At 38.4% G+C, this 19,828-nt stretch overlaps 1 protein-coding gene across 19 annotated transcripts in view; it reads right to left on the bottom strand.

The window, feature by feature from the left end:
- Positions 1 to 19,828, bottom strand: part of SETD5 (SET domain containing 5) — an 81,868-nt gene that overhangs the window by 24,388 nt on the left and 37,652 nt on the right. For 5 of the 19 annotated variants that reach the window (XM_045493649.1, XM_045493648.1, XM_045493647.1 and 2 more), the window contains 15 exons: positions 17,285 to 17,477; positions 16,899 to 17,004; positions 16,364 to 16,572; positions 15,967 to 16,025; positions 15,229 to 15,407; positions 14,256 to 14,294; positions 10,866 to 11,108; positions 10,153 to 10,301; positions 9,612 to 9,729; positions 8,816 to 8,925; positions 7,629 to 7,878; positions 7,148 to 7,231; positions 5,618 to 5,875; positions 4,612 to 4,932; positions 3,960 to 4,202 (listed from right to left, as the gene is read on the bottom strand). In XM_045493649.1, the coding sequence (XP_045349605.1) occupies positions 3,960 to 4,202; positions 4,612 to 4,932; positions 5,618 to 5,875; positions 7,148 to 7,231; positions 7,629 to 7,878; positions 8,816 to 8,925; positions 9,612 to 9,729; positions 10,153 to 10,301; positions 10,866 to 11,108; positions 14,256 to 14,294; positions 15,229 to 15,407; positions 15,967 to 16,025; positions 16,364 to 16,572; positions 16,899 to 17,004; positions 17,285 to 17,376 (2,460 nt within the window). In that variant the 5' untranslated portion in view covers positions 17,377 to 17,477. Of the gene's footprint in view, positions 1 to 3,959; positions 4,203 to 4,611; positions 4,933 to 5,617; positions 5,876 to 7,147; positions 7,232 to 7,628; positions 7,879 to 8,815; positions 8,926 to 9,611; positions 9,730 to 10,152; positions 10,302 to 10,865; positions 11,109 to 14,255; positions 14,295 to 15,228; positions 15,408 to 15,966; positions 16,026 to 16,218; positions 16,260 to 16,363; positions 16,573 to 16,667; positions 16,805 to 16,898; positions 17,005 to 17,284; positions 17,478 to 19,828 lie in introns of those variants that run through there. The other 14 variants (XM_045493657.1, XM_045493663.1, XM_045493658.1 and 11 more) reach the window with 9 other exon arrangements.

Below are 19,828 nucleotides of genomic sequence, written 5' to 3'. Positions count from 1 at the left end.
AAGACCAAGAATGAACTCTTATACACAGAATACTGATGTAAAGATGAACTGTCAGAAACATAGCGCCTTACAGTTTAGAAGAGACCTTAGAGGTCACCTTGTCCAAAGCACTCATTGTATAGAGGGGGAAAATTAGGCCCTGGAGGACAAAATGAGTGAAAAATCCTTTGTTACAGATACCTTTAGTACAAGTTTTTCTTTTCAGAGCAGATGACAGGACTCACTTGGGGTCACTGTGCTTTCCTCCAAGAGAAGATAAGTTCTTATATTTCCAGTGTCAAGTAGATGCACTCATAAAAGAATTTACATTCTGGATCTGATGACTACAAAAAGGGAAAATAAAACCAGGACAGGGGCATTCTAAAGAATAAGATGCTGCTATGGTTAGCTATAAGGTCAAACACAGAAACACGATCAAACCCATTCCTCCTGCCCTACTGTATGTGTACACAATATAAGAGCCAATAAAAAAAGAACTTGAACATTTGTTTGTAACTAACAAAGTTCTTTAATAACAACTTTAGATATCCCCAGCCCCTCAGTTCTAGCTATAGTTATTAGCTAAAAAGAATACTTCCTCCTTCTCCAAAACTCTATATGAAAGTTTTTAGAAGCTTGGAGATAGGTGAGAGAAATGTTTTAAAGAGTTTCATTACTATGGGGAAGGAGCAAGGAAGTAATCTGGGTTTTGGAGTCCACAAAGATCTGAACTAAAACTTGGCCACGCCCCTACTAGCTGCCTAACTCTGGGCAACCCATCTAAGACAAAGCTTCTGGACCTATAAATCAAGGCCCATAATACCAACTTCACAGGGTTATCATGAAGGCTTAGTGAGAAAATGCATGTGAACAAAGCTTATAGCATATTACAAGGCACATATATTTAGTGAAGATTTGTTCAACTGTATTTCAATGCTCTGTATAAAGGTACACAGATTAATAACCCCCCCAGTGCATACAATAAAATACCAATGCAAAGTGAAGTATTTCATTTTCAGTCAGGATAGTTTTCTAAGAAATCTGGAAGACCAAATCCCTCACACCCCACTCATATTATACCTACAAGTATGTTTAAAGAAGATTTAGAAAGAACAAGGAAGGACACTAGTGAAAGACTGATTAGCTATTCATCAAATCAATGCTCGCATTCTAAAATAAGTGAACACAAAAAAGATATGCCATAGTGTGCTTTTTAAGAGCTATGATTCAATAGAATTTAGAAATTCCAGGGACATCAAAAAATGTTCTGTCAAACATTCTAAGAATCTGGATGCAAAATATACACACGCAACTTTACATGGCTTTTAATTTATGAGGCTTTTATGTCATTTAATCAGGTAAGAAACAACAGGCCTATCAGCAATGCACACTGTACTAACTAATCCCATGGACGATGGTTTTTCTCATCTGTTTAACTTACATTCTCCTCTGAGACTTTCAGAAATTTATCCAATTTTGTTGAATAATGCAGATCTTCATAGGTCCTACACTAGGACCTAAGTGTTCTCTCTAGCCAATCTAAAAATAACTCTTTCCCATTCCCACCTAGGATAAAGCTGGGTTCAATTTCTAGATAAAAGACCCAATTTCATTAATTCTGCCCTTTAAAAGTGAAATTTTTAGTTTGTAATATAATCTTCATGTTAATAGTAAACATTAAACCTGTGACTTCAACTCAATTCAGATCTAAGCTTAAATAATTTTAAAGATCCAATTTAAGTAAAATAATTTTATCAGATATCTAAGCATACACAGCCTGAACTCTTCCTGAGGACTAATATGATGTATATACATAAAAGTGCCTGAGCAGAGCCTGCAGAAAACAAGACTAAGGATGGTCAGACACATTTGGAGAATATAAAATGGGCATGAGTTATATGGGTTTTTTTTATCTGCTGCCAGTGGAGATACAAAGATGATCTACAGATATAAGTCTTAAACTATAATGAGGTAAAAAGAGTTCTAAAAAATGGATTTTCTATAAGATTTGAAATCATATTCTCCATGTTTATGGTTTTTACAGGACACTGTTAGTTGGAAAAGCAAGACTGATTGCATCAGAATGATTAAGGGGGCATTTCAAGAGGCCTGTTTATACGATTTACAATTCAGACTTCATTATTAATCTGTAGTAAATGATTGCCTGCCCTTCTCAAAGGACCAATATAGGAGATACCACTATCTGGCTTGATAAGATGCTTCAACAGTTAACAATCTTAGAAGTCTAGTGTTATGTCCAGTCAAAAACAGAACAAAAGGAAAAACCTCTCTCATATATACTAAGTCATCACCTGACTTGCTCCTCCAAACTAAAGACCATATCTAATTGTCACACCTTCTCTAATTGTTCAATAGCATTCTAAAAATGTAGTTAATATTTTGAGCTGTTACTCTTCATGAGGGACTGAACTAAATTTAATAGAAGATTAGATTTGCGTGCCATACCAGAATTAACACAACTCTCCAATTATTACAGAATAAGGTTAATCATAATGCTCATTAAATGCAAGCAATTTTTTCCCCCCTCTCAGATGATCTGTAAGATCCAAGGTAAGTGACTTGGTGTAAAAATGTATCCCCAGAGACCCAACCCTCCTTTATCACTTAGGCAAATTTCTATTGTTTTTTTTTCCCCCTCAAGAAAGATGTCATTGTTTTTATTCTTGACATGTGTAAGTTATCCATGTGATTGTATTATCTAAAAGCCTCCCTTTTGGCAAAGATCTCATGGTCAAATTTCTCCTTAGGGGTTATTCTATTTATTAAGGTTATTTAAGTAAACCATTAGATGACTCAAATTCTTAGGTAAGATGTGCAATGAGGAAGACTTTCTTCAGTGTATGCTACCCATTCAGTGGTAGTGCCCTTCCTTTGTGCACAGAACCCTGTTGCCCTCCTCCCCTCCATATCCCACACCACTTTATCTCATCTTTTATGCCCCCCACCCCCAAGAAATAATTTCTGCTCTTTGGGGAAGAGAAAAGCTTTAAGTTTGGAGGAGTCAGGGAAGACCTGCCTGGAGTTGGAGACTTCATCACATCAAATAATCTATATGCAGCATCCTCATGTACGTGATGCCAGTGGAGGAGGGCAATGGCAGACACTGAGGAAGGCAGCCTGAATCCAGATCTGAGGATAAGAGAAAAGGGTGTTCCAGGGAACAGACTCTACCTCAAAGGAAGACCAAATGAAAGGGTGTCCTAGACTTCTAGAAACACAAAAACGACATTATAGGTCTGAGGGAGTGATCTATTCTCAAGAGACACCTTTGGAAAATATGCAGGGCTTCTGGGAATTCTGAAAGAGCATTCCAAAAACAACCATCAAACTCTACTGCCACTAGACCCAAAAACAGTATGTAACTAGAGAGACAGTGGGGAGAGGGGGAGAGAAAAAGAGAGAGAGAGAAAGAGAGAGAAAATTTATAGTAGGTTCCATATTTACTAGGGTATAAACAGTCCAACTTGTTTGTTATTTGATCAAGGAACAGGAATTATGCCAATTATAACAGGATTTCTCCTCTACTCTCAAATAAGAATAGTAATTAAATAAATTGAAAACACAATTCGATCATTTTTTACTTATGGAATAGTGCTCTAGAGTACCTGGGGCCCAATCTCACACAGTAATCACAAATGGACACATTAACTAATACCACAAGAGCACACCCTGAACATCCCTCCCTACTCAGTCATCAAGTGCTGTGTGCTCTCAACTCAGTAACTTCAAGGGCTCTCGGAAAAGACAACAGTCAACATTCACAAATCGAGTACCAAAAATGCAGTATATATCCCATTTTAGTCCTACTGACTCGTGATGCATCACTATTCATGGCTGAAGAATTAACTCATTAAAAACTTACATGGGCACAGAGTGGCTGCCTAGAAAATATGTTAGGTATGTCACAATTACAGGCATTCTAGGTTAAAAAAAAAAAACCCACATAAACACAGACATACCTTTTTACAGGAGCTGAAGGTGCCATCAGGCAGAAGGGGCCTTCGACGTCTCTCAGGGATAAAGGGTGAGCCAAAGCGAATGTAGTGTTTGGGGGTGGTGCAAATTAATGGGGAATGGATAAGACCGGGTAACATGTTCAGGGTTGTTGCCAGTACGGTTGGGTCCGTGGTGATGCGTAAAGGGCACTCAACAGGGCATTCTTGCTTCTCGGCTTTGTCATTCAACCATTCTGTAACTAGATACTAAGGTAAAAAAGAGATCATTAGTCAGTGCTGGAGATGTAAAAGCCAGAAGCAGCAGTGTAGCTCACAAAGACAAACCTCAGCTAGAAACTAGGACAGAGGCAGATATAGCAGCTGCAGAGAATATGAACTGGGCATTCAGAATGCAAGGTATCTTCCTCCACCCTTTCCATGACCATTAAGGGAGAAATAATTCCAGCTAAAAGCAATTTAAGCTCTGCCTAAAAGTTAAGGGAACAAAAAAAAGTAGTAGGATGGTTTCAGCTTGCTGCCTCAAACAAAACTTTTTATCTAAAACTTTCTCTCTAGTAAAACTTGGACGAGTCATTATTTTCTGGACATTACAGATCCTCTCATTTACTAAGACACCGCTCTTGCCAGATTAGACTTACGAAGATTTGTGACTTACCTTTTTGGTTTTGGGGTATTTAGGTGCCGCACGGTTGACATGGGATCCAGTAACTGATACCACAGTTGGGTCAGACCCTATTAATTGCCTGTTTTCTCCTGAACTGTCTGTATTTCCAGCTTCAGTAGGAGTCACAGAGCTGTTATTTCCGCCCTCTTCCAAGGCAGCTTGTGACAACTCTGCCTGTTGTGCAATGGCCTGCTTCTGACGCTTTAGTCTTTGGGCTGAACTGGTCCGGTACCGAGAAATGCGACTCTTCGGTCGGGGCCTAGAAGGCTTTGCTGGAGGCGGCTTGGGGACTGGCTTTTCTGGAGCAACATCCTGTGACAACAGCAGAGTGAAATGCTTACCAGAAACTTCTTATCAGCAAACATTCTATCCAGCCTCCTATTCACTTGAAGCATTCTGAATATTTAGTGGTGAAAAAAAAATGAGTATTTAGAAATGCTAATCTCAAACATAATCCTTAAAAAAAACTTACACAAGTCAGTCAAAGAGGTTGTAGGCAGATGCCTATTTCTTTACTAATAAGTATTTATAAGATAGGTCAAAGTCGGCTGAAGGTAGCTACCTAATTTTAGGGTTCTAAGAACCCTAAGGTAATTCTTTCCTTTGTTTCTTTTCCAGGTACTGAGGTTAGGCTTAAGGCTTAGAATTCATGGCCAGAGTAGGGAATGAAAAGATTCGTGCATCCTGTGAATCTTAGAAAAGGTCAGGTGCCTAACTGTGCTATACAGAAGAACGGAAAGAGAAACAAAATGATTTTTATGAACTCACCATCAACAGTTTTATCTGGCAGAAACAGTATGAAGTTACATTCTAGTCTGAAAGGGTCTAGTCATTCAAATTGTTTCCCTGATTCCCACAAATCAGCTGATGAAAATGGCCTTTTTTATTGTAATATGAGGTGAAGGTGAAAATGCTGATTTTAACTATTTCAAAAGATAGATAGCGGATATTAGTAAAAGCAAGCATGTCTAAGGCGTGGATTCTTTCCATCTCTTACCCCTGCTTGGGAAGACCTCCGGGTGTTCACTCCAACAGTCTGTGGGGTGCTTGGGATGGTCATGTTTGAAGCCGGGTTGCTAACTTCAGGTTCAGGGGCTTCAGTTTTTGCCTCTTCTCCCCCAGGGGTCTCTGAGGTGGTGGTAGTAATCTCTATGTCAGAATTGCTTTGTTCTAAGGGCTGATCCCGCCGCTTCTTTCTTTTCTCTAAGTTTTCAAAAGCATGCATGATGGCCTCGACCTTCCTGTCTTCCCGGGTCTAGAAAGAAATAGCATTAACACAGAAGGAAACTTCAATAAAAGGTAGAGATATTTTTCCAGAAATGTTATTATTAATGGAAATTCATAGACATTTAAAGACATTTGCCAGTAAAATGATACATGTATCTTAGAGAACATAAGTGAAAACTAAAAATAACTTAAAAAAATTTTTTATTTCAGGGAGGTAAGTGAGCAAGCGGGGGAGAGGGAAGAGGGAAAGAGAAAAGAATCCTAAAGCGCCTCCACACTCAGCGTGAGGCCTGATGTGGGGCTCAATCTCACAACCCTGGGATCATGACCCAAGCTGAAATCAAGAGTCAGGAGCTCAACTGACTGAGCCACCCAGGTGCCTCCCAAAAATAGCCAGGGTGCCTGGGTGGCTCAGTCGGTTAAGGGTTCGACTCTTGATTTCGGCTCAGGTCATGGTATCACAGTTCGTGGAATCGAGCCCTACCTTGGGCTCTGTGCTGACAGCGTGGAGCCTATTAGGATTCTCTCTATCCCTCTCTCTCTGCTCCTCTCCTGCTCATGCAACTGTCTCTCAACATAAATAACTTTAAAAAAAAAAAAAACAAGAAGAAAAAAAGTCATCAAAATCAATTTTTCTCATGGTTTTCAGAATTCAAAAATAATGAAGTAGATTTTAACTTCTAAGGACCAGAACTAAACATGGCTGGCTTCAGCAATAGAGTAGAATTTTTGAAAACATGTGACCAACAAAAGTTTTATTTTTATGTCAAAACTCACACAATTCCAGGGGCACCTGGGTGGCTCAGTCGTTAAGTGACTGACTCTTGATTTCAGCTCAGGTCTCAGTTCCTGAGATTGAGCCTCACATTGGGCTCTGCACTGATAGCACAGAGCTTGCTTGGGATTCCCTCTCTACCTCTCTGCCCCTCCCTCACTCTCTCTCAAAATAAATAAACATTAAAAAAAAAAAACAACCCCCAAAATAAAAAAAACCCTCGCCCAATTCCTAACAAGAAGCCCTAACATACATATTTTGTTCCAACCAGGCAGTTCTTTGGAAACCAGATTGTTAGTAAGAACCCTCTTAAGACCGTCATCAGATAATAACCACTAGACCACTGCTATGTGTGTCTCTGAAATAAAAATAAATAAATCATAATGAAATAAAAAGTAGCCCAAATTGTAATGTGCAGGTGATGGTATGGTATCTTTGTCAAAGAAAGAGATGATACAAACTGAGAAGAGAAGGGGTTCACATGCTGTGGGTAGCAGGAACAAAAGGATATTAGAAAGTACCCACCCTTCTGCTATGAGCTGGGTTCTCCTGGTCATCTGTAACCTCTTCTTTCTCTTCTTCTGCTTTTTCTTCTGGATTGTCTGTTTCCTTTAAAACAGAGGCGATATTCAGCTATACTCTTAAGCTCTAAGAAAAAGCAATCTTTTTTTTTTTTCTGGTAGCTTAAAATCCTCTAGAAACATTTTCTAATACTTCATACAGTGTTATTCATGTGAGACCACATGGTAAATGCAAATGATAAGCACCATTCTCTGGAATGAAACATGGAAAGCAGCTGAAAGGATGTGCTTGACATTATAAAAAAAAAAAAAGAAAAAAGAAGAGAGGGAGAAAGACAATGAATGAATGCACACCCACCTTGATATGAAGGGCATTAAGTGTTACTATGGACTCCCTACCTATAACAACATGTGGCAAGCTGGGATCCTCTTTATTTGCAGAGAAACAATACCATAGCAACATCCTCTGACCAGGGAAAGATTACCTCATGGTCACTGGACACAGTTACTTTCTCAGGAACATGTTCTGATTGCTGATTGTTATCCTCTTCTGGAGCCTCATTCTGCTGTTCCATCTCTAGCTCTTTCCGTCGTGCTTTTCTACGTCTTGTCTCTGCTCCTATGGTTGGTAAACTTGGAGGAGGTGGGAGTGGTGGTTCTGCAGCATTGGGATTCCTTTTCTGTATAGGGCAATTCCGGTTCCCCTTGTGACATGCACAGTCCACTTTATAATTACTGCTCCAAAGAAACAACCAAGAGTGCTTGTCTTAGTACCCATGAAAAATCAGTCCTACTGTTCCATTCATCCTCTTGGAATAACAGTATAGGAATTTCCTCTAGTATAATATCTCTGAATACATTAAACAGATACATTAGACTCCTATGAATACTTCTCAGTATTTGCTACTCAATATTTGCTATATCGCCCCCAATTTTTCCCTTATATATGGTCAGTGGAAAGGAAAGAAAGCCTCCACTAAGTTCAATTCTCCCAAATGTCTTTATGCTATTTACTGGGCAGTGAATCAATAACAGGGGCTAAAGAGGCCATACTTCTCTTGTGCCTTCCTTCACCTCACTTTTAACCTAATGATTCCCTACTTATTCCTAATACCTTTTCATCTCATACCTGTGATGAACATCAAGTTAACATATAATCTTTTTGGCCTAAAAGGACCAAGAGAGAAAGATCATGAATTTTGCAAAATCCATCACGTATTTATCTGTGACTTGCCATCTTAGTTTTTCTGCTTTGTCTCATTCAGAGAGATTACATGGTTTGAATGGGTGGGGTGAACTTTAAAATTTTCATTCTATATGATCCCTGGCACAAGTGCTGTGTGCATAACAACAGATGCTACTGCAATTTCTTGGGAGTGTCTCATACCTACCCTTTTACTGTTCTTGCTATAGAGACATAAAGACAAAACACTGTTGGTTAGGAGACCAGTGAACACTGTCATAGTATGTATCTGTGTCTCTAGGAAAAAAAACATTGACCCTAAATCTGTCTCTCCCTCCACATTTTCCAGACAAAAAATGAATCACTCATGGAAAGATGAGGTTAAAAAAAAAAGGAAATAACAAGGAACAAAAGCAGACTGATAGAAGAGCTTAATGTGTAAAAAGTAAGACAACGTCATTCATTTAGGAAAGGTTTTGGAGGTCTTACCAGTTACTGTACTCATAATCAAATGCTATCGTGACCTCAGCATCCTTGGTGATGGCAGACACTGCATAGATACATAGGTGAATCATCCCATCTGCAATCATGTGTCGCACCTGTGTGAACATGGCTTATGGTTTACAATTTACCATAAAGACCAGGAACTCTCCATAAGAGAGAAAAATAGTATCTCTCCACTTAAGAGTTATGGTAGTCTGTTACTTAACTCCATCATTTCATATGAAACTCTTACACAGTAATTGTTTGAAAATTCATACTTTTGAGATAAATAGAGAAACCCTGAGATGTCAGAAATGAGCATAAGATCTCTGCTCTACACTTAAAGCTGTTGTCAGTTGTACCAGAGAATTAAAATTCCTTAGCCTATAAAAAAAAAAGCTCTGTGGATTTTCTTGCTGAATTTGATGGCAGTTGCATGGATTATGCACAGAGTAGTGAATTCTAGAAATGTCTAGCATCTCCTTTACAACACTATTACCGAAAATCTAAAAAAATGACATCTTCTTTCATATAGTAATTTCTTTAATAAGAAATTTCTCTTTAGCAAATGCTAACTTGCTTTTTCCCATTTCTGCCTCCTCTAAGAAATCCTCCACCTGCTCCCATCCTATCAGATAGAATAAAAGCATCATTACTTTTGTTTTTTTGTATCTTATGATAACAGATCATAATCATTATCTACAGACCTTATATTAATCTGGGTGAAGTTTTCAGACTGCATCTTCAGAAGACTTGTCCTTTGGTGATTCCATTCAAAGAGAAGTTGCTACAGAAATCTTACCTCTGCATTTGGTGTACACGATCTTCTGATGAACCGAGCATCATTACCGAAAGTACGTGCATCCACACACATCTCTACACCATTGAATTTTGAGTAGAAGAGCACAAAGGGGTATGGTCTAAGGGATATAAGTGAAACTCCTGTAATTCTCAACACAAATAAAAAGGCCACCCCATGACTTCACTTCAAATATGAAGCATATGCTGACAGAAGCAGCAGCAGTCCTTTGCAATTCCTAAACTTGAAAAACATCACATGCCTGTCTGCTTTTGATTAAACAACAAGCACAAAGCAAGAAATGCTTGGCTTGCAAAGGAGTCATTTCTGCTTTATACATTAAACAATTTGTAGATTTATCTGCACATTTTTTCTGCAAATAGCAGACAGACTTGAGCTTATCTGAGCTGTAATCTTTTCCCTAAGACAATTCTATCAACCAGAATGTTTTTTCTTCTTTCTTTCTCTCTTTTTCTTTCTTTCCAGCCATACCACTCTGCCAGGCCCACTTTAGCCCTCACTGCTCAGTGAATGATGTTCTTACTTTTTGAAGAAATGCCCATTGACCTCAAATTGCTGTCGTAACATGACTTTCCCTCGATACTCTATTATAAGAGTGTCCAAAGCCAAATCTCTTGCAGCCCTCAGGATCTTCCGGTGCTTTTGAACACGAGTGACTCTTCCCAACTGTAGCTAAATAAAACCAGAGTATTAACATTAGACAACAGCAACACCAGTACGGTAGACAGTTAATATATTTCCTAATTGAGGAAAAGGCACCAATATTTTCAGGTTTCATTTGTATGCAATTTAGCTCAATAATCAGGAATTTTTCAATGATAAAAGCTTCTAGGAAAAAAGGCTCCACCCAACGAACCAGTCACCTCTTCCCTCACAAAAAAGCAAGAAAAGATCAAAGAGAAATACACAATTAAGATTTTAGTGGCTCTATGTCTAATGTAAGAATGAGAAAGAACAACCTTAGCTTTCTATTAATCTTAAAACTTCCTACCAAGGCTATATATCATTTCCTATCCTAATTTATCTGTTTTTAATTAATACTTTAAAAATATGTATCCAGACAGTTTCCAGTCACTACAACTTGCTTTTGGTTCAAGATGCTCATCAGCTGGCTAATTTGTTATTCTAAGGATTATACATTTGAAAGAAATGGTAATCCCATTATAGGCCCTCTTTCTGGGTTCAGAAAGTCTCAACTACTTACTTATAGGGAGTCTTTTACCCTTTGATCCTTACCTGCATTTGGGAACCAATAACTGTATTATTACAGGCCAATTCAGTCTTATTAATAGTGTCTAAAATAGCAGGTTTGCCCACAAATTCCTTGCTAGAATGTAGATGTTGTTCAAGGGCGTTCTGTACATCTGCACTGTACTGATTAGTGAAAGCTTCTTCATACTGATCAGTCCATAGTCTTATCCGATTTTCCCATCCCTCAGTTGTATTCTCATCTAAATTCTGTGCTTCAGAAGGAGAATTCTGTAGAGAACAAAGGTCAGGAAGGTTAGGAGAATCCATGCATAAAAATGGGGGGAAAACAGGCTGTATTTCCAGAGAAAATTAATTTTCACTTGGCAGTTGGTGTGGCATAAAAGAGCAATGGCCTGGGAGTTAGGGGATCTGGCTTCTATCATGGTTTTGTTACCAATGAGATGTGAGACCTTGAACTTCTTAGACAAGAAGTTTCCTCATTTATAAAGGGAGAAATTTGGATCACAGTTCCATCACATCACTGTGATTTTATGACCATTTTTAAATCACAGAAATAAATTTTGTTCTTATCAGAAGAATGACATCAAGTTCACAAGAAAATCTTCATAAACACGAACAACAGAGATACCTGAAAAGATCACGCTGTTTAAATTTCCATATTGAACTGAACATCTGTGTTAGTGTACCAGCCTAAAATGGTATTTCACTTCTCTCCAGGAGAATGTTTGTTTTTTGTGACTTATTATTTTCATTATACAATTAAATACACGATAGGTCTAAAAATACCTGTGACCCAAATAAATAACCCATAATCTCACTTCCCAGAGACAAAGTTATCATTTTGGAATGTATCTTTCTAGCACTCAAACTCTGACAGTTTCAACAGCTGCAGTTTGAAGAACAGAGGTGGGGGCAGGGGAGTGGGTAGATGGAGTGTAGAAAATGCTGAGAGGTACTGTGGGATACTTCTCTAGGAAAAACGCTGCTCTCTATGGTGACAATTCTGAGAAAAAATTATTTATCTACAACATTATCCTAAACAGTTTTTACATTTGAGATAGAGACACAGCTTAAGTATGACACATATTCTCCTCCATGGTGTCATCAGAAAACACACACTGATAGTGATGATGTCATACCAGTGATGACTAGAAGGAAAAGATACCATAGTGCCAAAGCTACTTGCAAATCCATGTCCAAACTAAAGTTGCAAATATGGGCATAAGAAAATTAAATATACTTTCCATGAATGACACAGAAAACATTTATATCTATTTTAACAATTGCTTTCTTTCACTTTTGTGTCACTGTTTTTGATGAACTATTGTCTATCGTCCTTTTCCCAAGGAACGGGAATGAAAAGAAAAAATTAACACTTTCACTACCCTTCTCACCACAGTCCAAAAGAATGAACAATAAACAAAGGGATCTAAGAAACACCTGAGGCCAACACACTGAGAACACAGTATCACCTGAAGTATCAGGAGCAGCTAAGCAAAAGAAAAGTACAAAACCTGAGATGTAAGGGTGCTTATCAGACTGGGGATTAGGGGGGCCCAAACAGTATTCCCAGGTTTAAACATTCAGTCGTGATCACTCAACTGATGACTTACTACGCTTAATTTATACTAGAAGCCCTTGTCACATTATTAGCTGTTGTTCACTAACAGAACACTGACTACTCTGCTGTTCCATTCTTCTAGGTACTAGAAACCCCAACTCAGTGGATTTAGAGCATAGTTCTTGAGCAGAGGTGATTTTTCCCCTAGGAGACATTTGGTAATATCTGAAGTCATTTTTGATTACCACACTTGGGTGTATGTGTTACTGGCACCTAGTGGCTATGAGTAGTCTCCAGTAGGCAAGCTCTTGATTTTGGGATTAGAAATCCATATGATGAATACTTCCCATTCTTATGTCTCTCATGCACATCTTTGGTGGTGCTCTTACTAATAATTAATTCTGTGTACAAATTTGTAACCCAACTTAGAATTCTGATATGAGAATCAAAATAAATTAGTATTTTTTTTATTACTTTAATTTTAAAATGCCTATGGAACTGTCAACATCTTGAAAATACAAGCAATTTACACGTAGAGGTTTATATGTAGTTTTCACAGGCAGCCAGTCAATAGCTTTCAAAAGGTTTTGAACATCTGGAGGCAAGTTACAGCAGTTGGCTGATAAAAGAGAAACGGGCTTAACAGCTCGAATCAGGGCTATGTCTGCCCCATAAGTCTATTTAAGGTCCCCTCTAAGCAAATGAGACAAAAATAAAGGGGCAGTGAAGGCAAATGTGACCTCTTACAGGAGACAGATCTAGCAAAAAAAAAAAAAAAAAAAAAAGAGTAAGTTGTGTTCCAAAACATCCCAGGACTCTTGATGCTCGTGGGCTCTAAGTCCTTTCCCAGTGCTTTTACAGGTATGTACAAGTCTGTTTATGGGTATATGCAAGGTGAAGCTTTCATATTTTAGATAAAGTGTCACCTGTGATCTTCATTAACATCAGTCATATTGGTACTCCATGGATACTTATGTGTATTAATCCTAATGAAGATTTTCCTTACTAAAAGATTTTAATGTTTATGCCATATAACTGTCAACAGGAAAGATTCTGCTTCTAACCATTTACACATTTAGGAATAGAAATGCTTATAGAATTAAATTAGATCTTAATTCTAAGTAAATGTTATGAAGCCATAAGTAATGAACTGGGTTGGGAGCTATGCTATCCTCTTACATATACATAGGTAAAGAAAAATACCAGTATAATCAAATATCCTTTGGGGAAACTGTTATTACCCAGTACCACTGCATGTAATTTCTCAAATCTCCAACCATTATCCAGTATCACCAAATTAGCTCTTTCATTTGATAAGAAGAAAAGAAACACACTAGCATAACCTGCATCTTCTATATCAAGGAGGTATGCCTGGGACAAAACAGTTCAAAAGTAATTCCAGTAAGAGTAATTCCTATCAATAATACTACTTTCCTAACTGATGAAATTTATCCTTCCAACTGTTGCTTAAAGTCCAAATGGTGCTAGGGTGGGTGTACAAGAGACCCCGTAGCACCAGAAAAAGCTCAGTTTGGAGGTTGAGGCCAATTACAACGACAGAACACATCAGCTTCATTTTGTTTGATAAAATGTCACTTCCCCCACCCCCCGCCCACCAGGAAAGCAGCTAATGAAAAACCAGTAAATGAAGGCTCATTATAGAAAGGGAAAATATTTCAGAAACAAGAAAACCTACTTTGGAGAAAGGCTCTATGAAAACTGAATGGCAACAATTACAAACTAACAAAAAGCAGAGTCCAAGATTCCCAGACCATCAATGTCAGGAAAGAAGCTGACCAAAATGCAAGATCACAGTGAAGTAAAACACAGCATCAGGGAAGAATACCCCTTACCTTCATCCGCAAGGACTTCCGGGATCCCTCTCGAAATGCCTATCCCAAAGAGGAAAACAAGTAGAACAAAACAAAACTTGGTACCAAGAATGACAGTTATACCTATCTGAGACTAAAACTAAGGCAAGAACTAGTGTTTTAGTCTGTCCCCTTTTCCCTAGGTAATAAACACAGTGGAATTCCCCACACTGTTATCAAGAATAGGGGCAGCTCTAGGCCAGTGACCTCTGAGGCTAATTCTGACACTTTCCATTGTGAAACTAAGTAATTAACAGGGAAGAGCATGCATCACTTAAATCCTATATGCACTCCTGTCACTAAAAGAAAAATAAAAACATTTCATAAGGTTGCAGATTTACCAGTTTTGAAATTAAGAAGGAAACAAAGACCAATCCCCTTAACAAGGGGTGGGCAAGTCACCTAAGAGCAACAAAGTTGCCATGATGGGGAAGAAAGAACACAAAACAGAAGAGGTTTCTCCTGGAGACTTTTTAGTTGAGAATACATGAAAGTGACCACAACACTGAGGAAGCCTAAACCATTCAAGAGAAGTTTCCTCACTTTTTTGAAACAAGGAAAAAACAATCAACCCAATGACATGAGGTGGGCATGTACCAGGACAAGAATTTCAGACTGTATTTTGGGACTGAGGAGGTGGGGAGATACTGAAGGACAGCGGAAGCCTAGACTGGAGGTTACGGTACCTATGGGCTTGGCCAGGCGGGGCTGGGATTTCATACCTGGGATGGGGTTTGGAGAAGAAACTTTGTGCCAGTTGTGATGGTATGGAGTGGCAGAAGAGAGGTTGGTCTACATATTCACAACACAGATTAGCCGATTTTTGCCAAGTAGAGCAAAAGTGGCCCTTCAAACATCTGGATCAAACTTCTTAAAAGAATTTTGGTGCCTTCTTGGTCCAGAATTTGAACTATATCAGACATATTTCTATTTAAGATACTTTTACTCTCCATACCTTGATTTTCTTCGTCTTTGCTGCTGCACGACCCTTTTCTGGACTCTTCTTCCGCTTCTTGGGTTTGGTTCTTCTAACAGTTAAGGTGATGCTTGTAGGTGTGTGCTGTGTTGCTGTGTACAACACAGTGGAAGGAGAAAGCTCCTCATCCCAGCTTTCTGTTGCACTGCTATCCCCACCTGAAAAAAAGTTATTTCATAGTTTATATGTTGTGCAAACAAACTCAAAAGTGCATTAAAAGCAGCTTATTCTTTTATCTCTACCCCATATCCAGGAAGTCATAACTTCTATTAACTGTGTCATCTTTAGAACATAAATACCCACCTTCCTTATGAAATCAAGATTCCTTCTATACCACTGGCATCAAGCATAGAAACCCTGTTCTATATCACATACACTTTTTCCCTTGTACTGAGTCCCCAAACTTCATCGCCTCAATATGTAAACAGAAAAAGGATCTCGTTATTTTATTTGGTATGTGTATGTGTATTTTATTTGGTATGTGTATGTGTATTTGGTATGTGTATTTGGTATGACATATTTTGATTGCTTCGGGGCTAAAATGTTGTTTTTGGGTATATTAATTCACAAGAGAAGTACACAGTGTTTGTGAGAGAACAGCTTTCTCTTATCATGAAGAGTTGGGACCATGGGAACTTATAGGAGATCTTGAGATGATTATGTAAATTGCAAAATATTTATCTGTCAAAATGCGGGCCCAACCCATTTTCAGCTCACCTGATATGTTGTCCTGCTTCCGCCGATGAAGTCTAATAACCTTCCCCCTGCTCATTCCCCTAAAGAGGGAAAATAAACTTAAAGTAGTCCTTCCAACAGCATGCCGCACATCATTGCACACATGGGAGACGTGTCTCTGTGTATACTACCCCCTTCCTCCCACCTACCAAATGTTTCCAGGACATTAAATTTCATATCAAATTCAATAGCTTTAACATCAATCTCTCATTCCTTGTTGTCAGCAATTCTCACCTAGTGCAGAGAATTCGAGCCAAGGAGCATTAAGGAATCATCTACATTAACAAACACAAGAAAGAATACTTTGAGCTTTTCCCTACTAATAAGAAACCCTAATCCCAGCAACCCAGGCTTGAATTGAGATGGAGCATGATCTTACCTGCACTTGTCACAGTTGAGAAGGAAGCCATCCTGAGAAAGACCACAAGGACACCAGGTAGGAACAGTCTCTCCTTCAGAGTTCGGGCTGTCTCCACAGCGTTCCTCTACGGGCGACGGCAGGCCATTCAGGTCAGAACGAGGGATGATCGTCTGGACAGGGGGAGAAGCAGGAGGTGTCGGAGGAGGAGGGGCTCCGTAATTATGATCCTGAAAATAAGATTTTTTAAATCAACAGTGTCCAAACACTGGCCCCTCTCTCCCCTAAAGTATGGTACATATGGAAAGAAAGAAGAAAGTAGTACCCTTTGTTTTTTGGCTTCAACCAGGAAAGTGATAAAACAAAATGCCAAGGTCAACTGGGACATAAAAACAAGAACAATGATGCAGGGCTAGACGTCCGCTGGAGGCAGGGAAGTGCAAAAGGGGCAACTTCGTCATGCTGCATATAAACATTTCAAGAAAGTCACAATGTATAAGAATGGATTACACTCCAGGAAGATCACTGCTCTGGAGAGAAACAAATGCATACTCACAGCATAAGGCAGTCCTCGACACCCATGCCTCTGAGTGGTCCCATAATTATGAGTGGAATACACGCTCTTCTCATTAACTGCTGGACTAGCCTCCACAGATTCAGGGCTGCACAAAGGCGAAAAGCAACGCATGATAGCATAACACCTAATCTTCCCTTAAACTAAGACTTTAACTTCCCATTCTAACCCCTCCACTTTCCACAACCACCAGCCACTAGAATAAGAGAAGGAACTCAGTGAAACAATCTGATTAACATAACTAAGCCTATAAATAACAGGAGTGTTATTAAATGTGGATTTGTGTGTAACATGAAGCCAGTACAGGCAGATGTCTCAAGGCAGGCACCTGGAATACAAGGTGTCCCTAATGACAAACACAAACGTACCAGCTGAGCAGGGAGTTTCCCCTAGAGAAGCCACTCTGGGCTGGTTTAGACTCAGAACTATTCTTCTTAATTGGATCTCTTAATACTTCCATGAAACCTCACATGACATTTGCAGTGAGTGAGATGATGAAAGTGCCTTCTGCACTGCCCCAGGGACCAGGCCCTCTTCCATTCACTACCAAGACAGGATACCCTGAAGAAAGTACAGGTAAAAACAACGGCATCTTATATTTATCATACCTCTCATCTTGATGAACCCCCAAACACCTTTCAAATATTAGAGTAATAATTTCTCATCCACCAATGACATGCAAGCATATCAAGGACACAATTACTTAACAGCTGCATGGTAATACCACAGAACTTCAAAATAATCAGAACTGTACTCAGAAGTTATTGTCTACTGACAAACAGTTAAGAGTAGTAGTGGCTACCATTCTGAATCACCCATTATTTTCTAGGTGCTTTGATGTACATTAATTCATTTACTCTGCAACTAGTAAACATGGTAAATAGCACCCCATTTTTACAGAAGTTGAGGTGGTGAGATTATGTGACTTCACCAAGGTCACACACTGACAGAGCCAGAATTTGAAACAATGTCTAACTCCAAATCCTGTACTCTTTCCACTATGTTTAACTGGTGTGGTAAACCAGGATAACATTCTATTTTTAAAAACTTAAGTAACCAGGCTTATTGAAAAACTTGGCTTAGAATCTTTTTGTACCCTCAATGAGTCGAAAGCAAAGTGCTCAAGTATAACTTATAAACATAAAATAATTATAAATGTGTTCAAATTTAGAAATTTAATGTAAGCCTTTACTTGATAATAAAAAGGCATAGGTAACAAAGGACAAAATACAAGTTTTGGTAAAAAAAGAACTTGTAACTCTGATTGTTACCTGGTTAGATTTTAGGGAATCTTGAGAAAGATAATTAAGGAATATGATCATATAACTTTGAATTCAATAATGGATTATCTGTCATTTACGTTAACTAGAACAAAGATTCACAAATCAGAAACTCCAAGGACACGTAGTAACTCAGCCTTAGAGATCAAAGGGTCTTTTAAGGAATCAAATAATGCATAGTTTGCTTTAAGGAACATACATTTATCCTGCTTGGAAGTATACAATACACCGTACTTGGCAGGAATAAAGTGTGCGCAGTTCAATGTGGTGCAATGTCAGCTGAGAAGTGAGGGATAAAAGAAAATTCTGAGATATATCCAACTCACCCAGTTATATGCTCCAAAACTGTGAGAAGGGATCTTATTAATAACAGCAAAGGTAATTTCTAGGTGAAGAAGAACTTTAGACATAGGAAAGTATTCTGTTAGTGAAGTGCATGCATTTTATTCTTTAAGAGTGTCTGCAAGATGGGAACTGGGGTGGGGGGTACATCAAGAATGCAGGTCAGTATTCTTGAGAAAAGATGATCTGACATGGCTCACTGAGAGGCAATCAGCTCTGAGTATTAGGAAACAGGTGGGGTTTCCTAAATGAAACTGAAGGCAAACAAGCATTAATAAAATGAAGGTAGAATTTAGTTTCTATGATGGACAGTTAAGAGAAAGTAATAACTTTCTACAACATTGTTAATTCACTAGATAAACAAGTATTCCAAAGAACTGTACATATTTTGTAGAAGAGATTTTGTACCACTGAACACATGGGGTGAAACATGGCAGCCGTTTATTAGAAATGGAGTTTTTCTGGACGGGAAAAAGGAATGTGGCATGAAATAAAAGATGGCCATGGAGATGGAGCTATGTTGGTTGTATCTTACCCATCTCCCAACTGGGTAAATATGAACATATGCACTTCATGTGCAAGTCTAGGGAATAAAAATAAAATGTATATTGTGGAGGTTAAAAGGCCATCCCACTGGACAATACTTCCTAGTAAAGCACAGCATTTAATCTGTTGCTATGCGTGCAAAATATTAAAATTTAAGCTCATCTTTTGATGAGGAAACTACAATTTCCATAGTGGTTATTAATCAGTTACATGTTGACAGGTAACTATACGATTTCCTAGGATATTCCTTGATATATATATACACACACATATATACATACATACATATATACACACATATATATATATATATCAGCTCTTATCTATGTTTTAAAATATGGAGTAAAAATCTGTAGTGTTAGGATTGCGTTTCCTTATTAGCCAACCATTTTATGCAAATGTATTACTGCCTTTCTTCCTCTATGTTTGAACTGCTATGAGAGTTGGGCACATACACAGAAGCCATGTTTACAACAGATACTGAGTCGACTGTGTTTTAAGTACAACGTGCCACCTGCTGCTATAATGCTACCTCTTGGAAAATGTCTGAAATCCATTTATGGCATAATTGTAAATTCAGAAAAATCCTTGCTTCTATTGTTACATCTAGAGGTTCTCCTACAAATACATGAAAAATGCATGATGTATACTGTTGTTATCAGATTTAAAATCCCATGAGGTAAGATCTACGTCTTTTACTTAGTGGAGTATGTTGCCTTTCATACCAAGTTTAATTTTAATCTT

This window comes from Leopardus geoffroyi, chromosome A2 (genome assembly GCF_018350155.1).
Source record: "Leopardus geoffroyi isolate Oge1 chromosome A2, O.geoffroyi_Oge1_pat1.0, whole genome shotgun sequence".
Classification (NCBI taxonomy): Eukaryota; Metazoa; Chordata; class Mammalia; order Carnivora; family Felidae; genus Leopardus; species Leopardus geoffroyi.
This window is presented reverse-complemented; position numbering and strand designations above follow the sequence as displayed.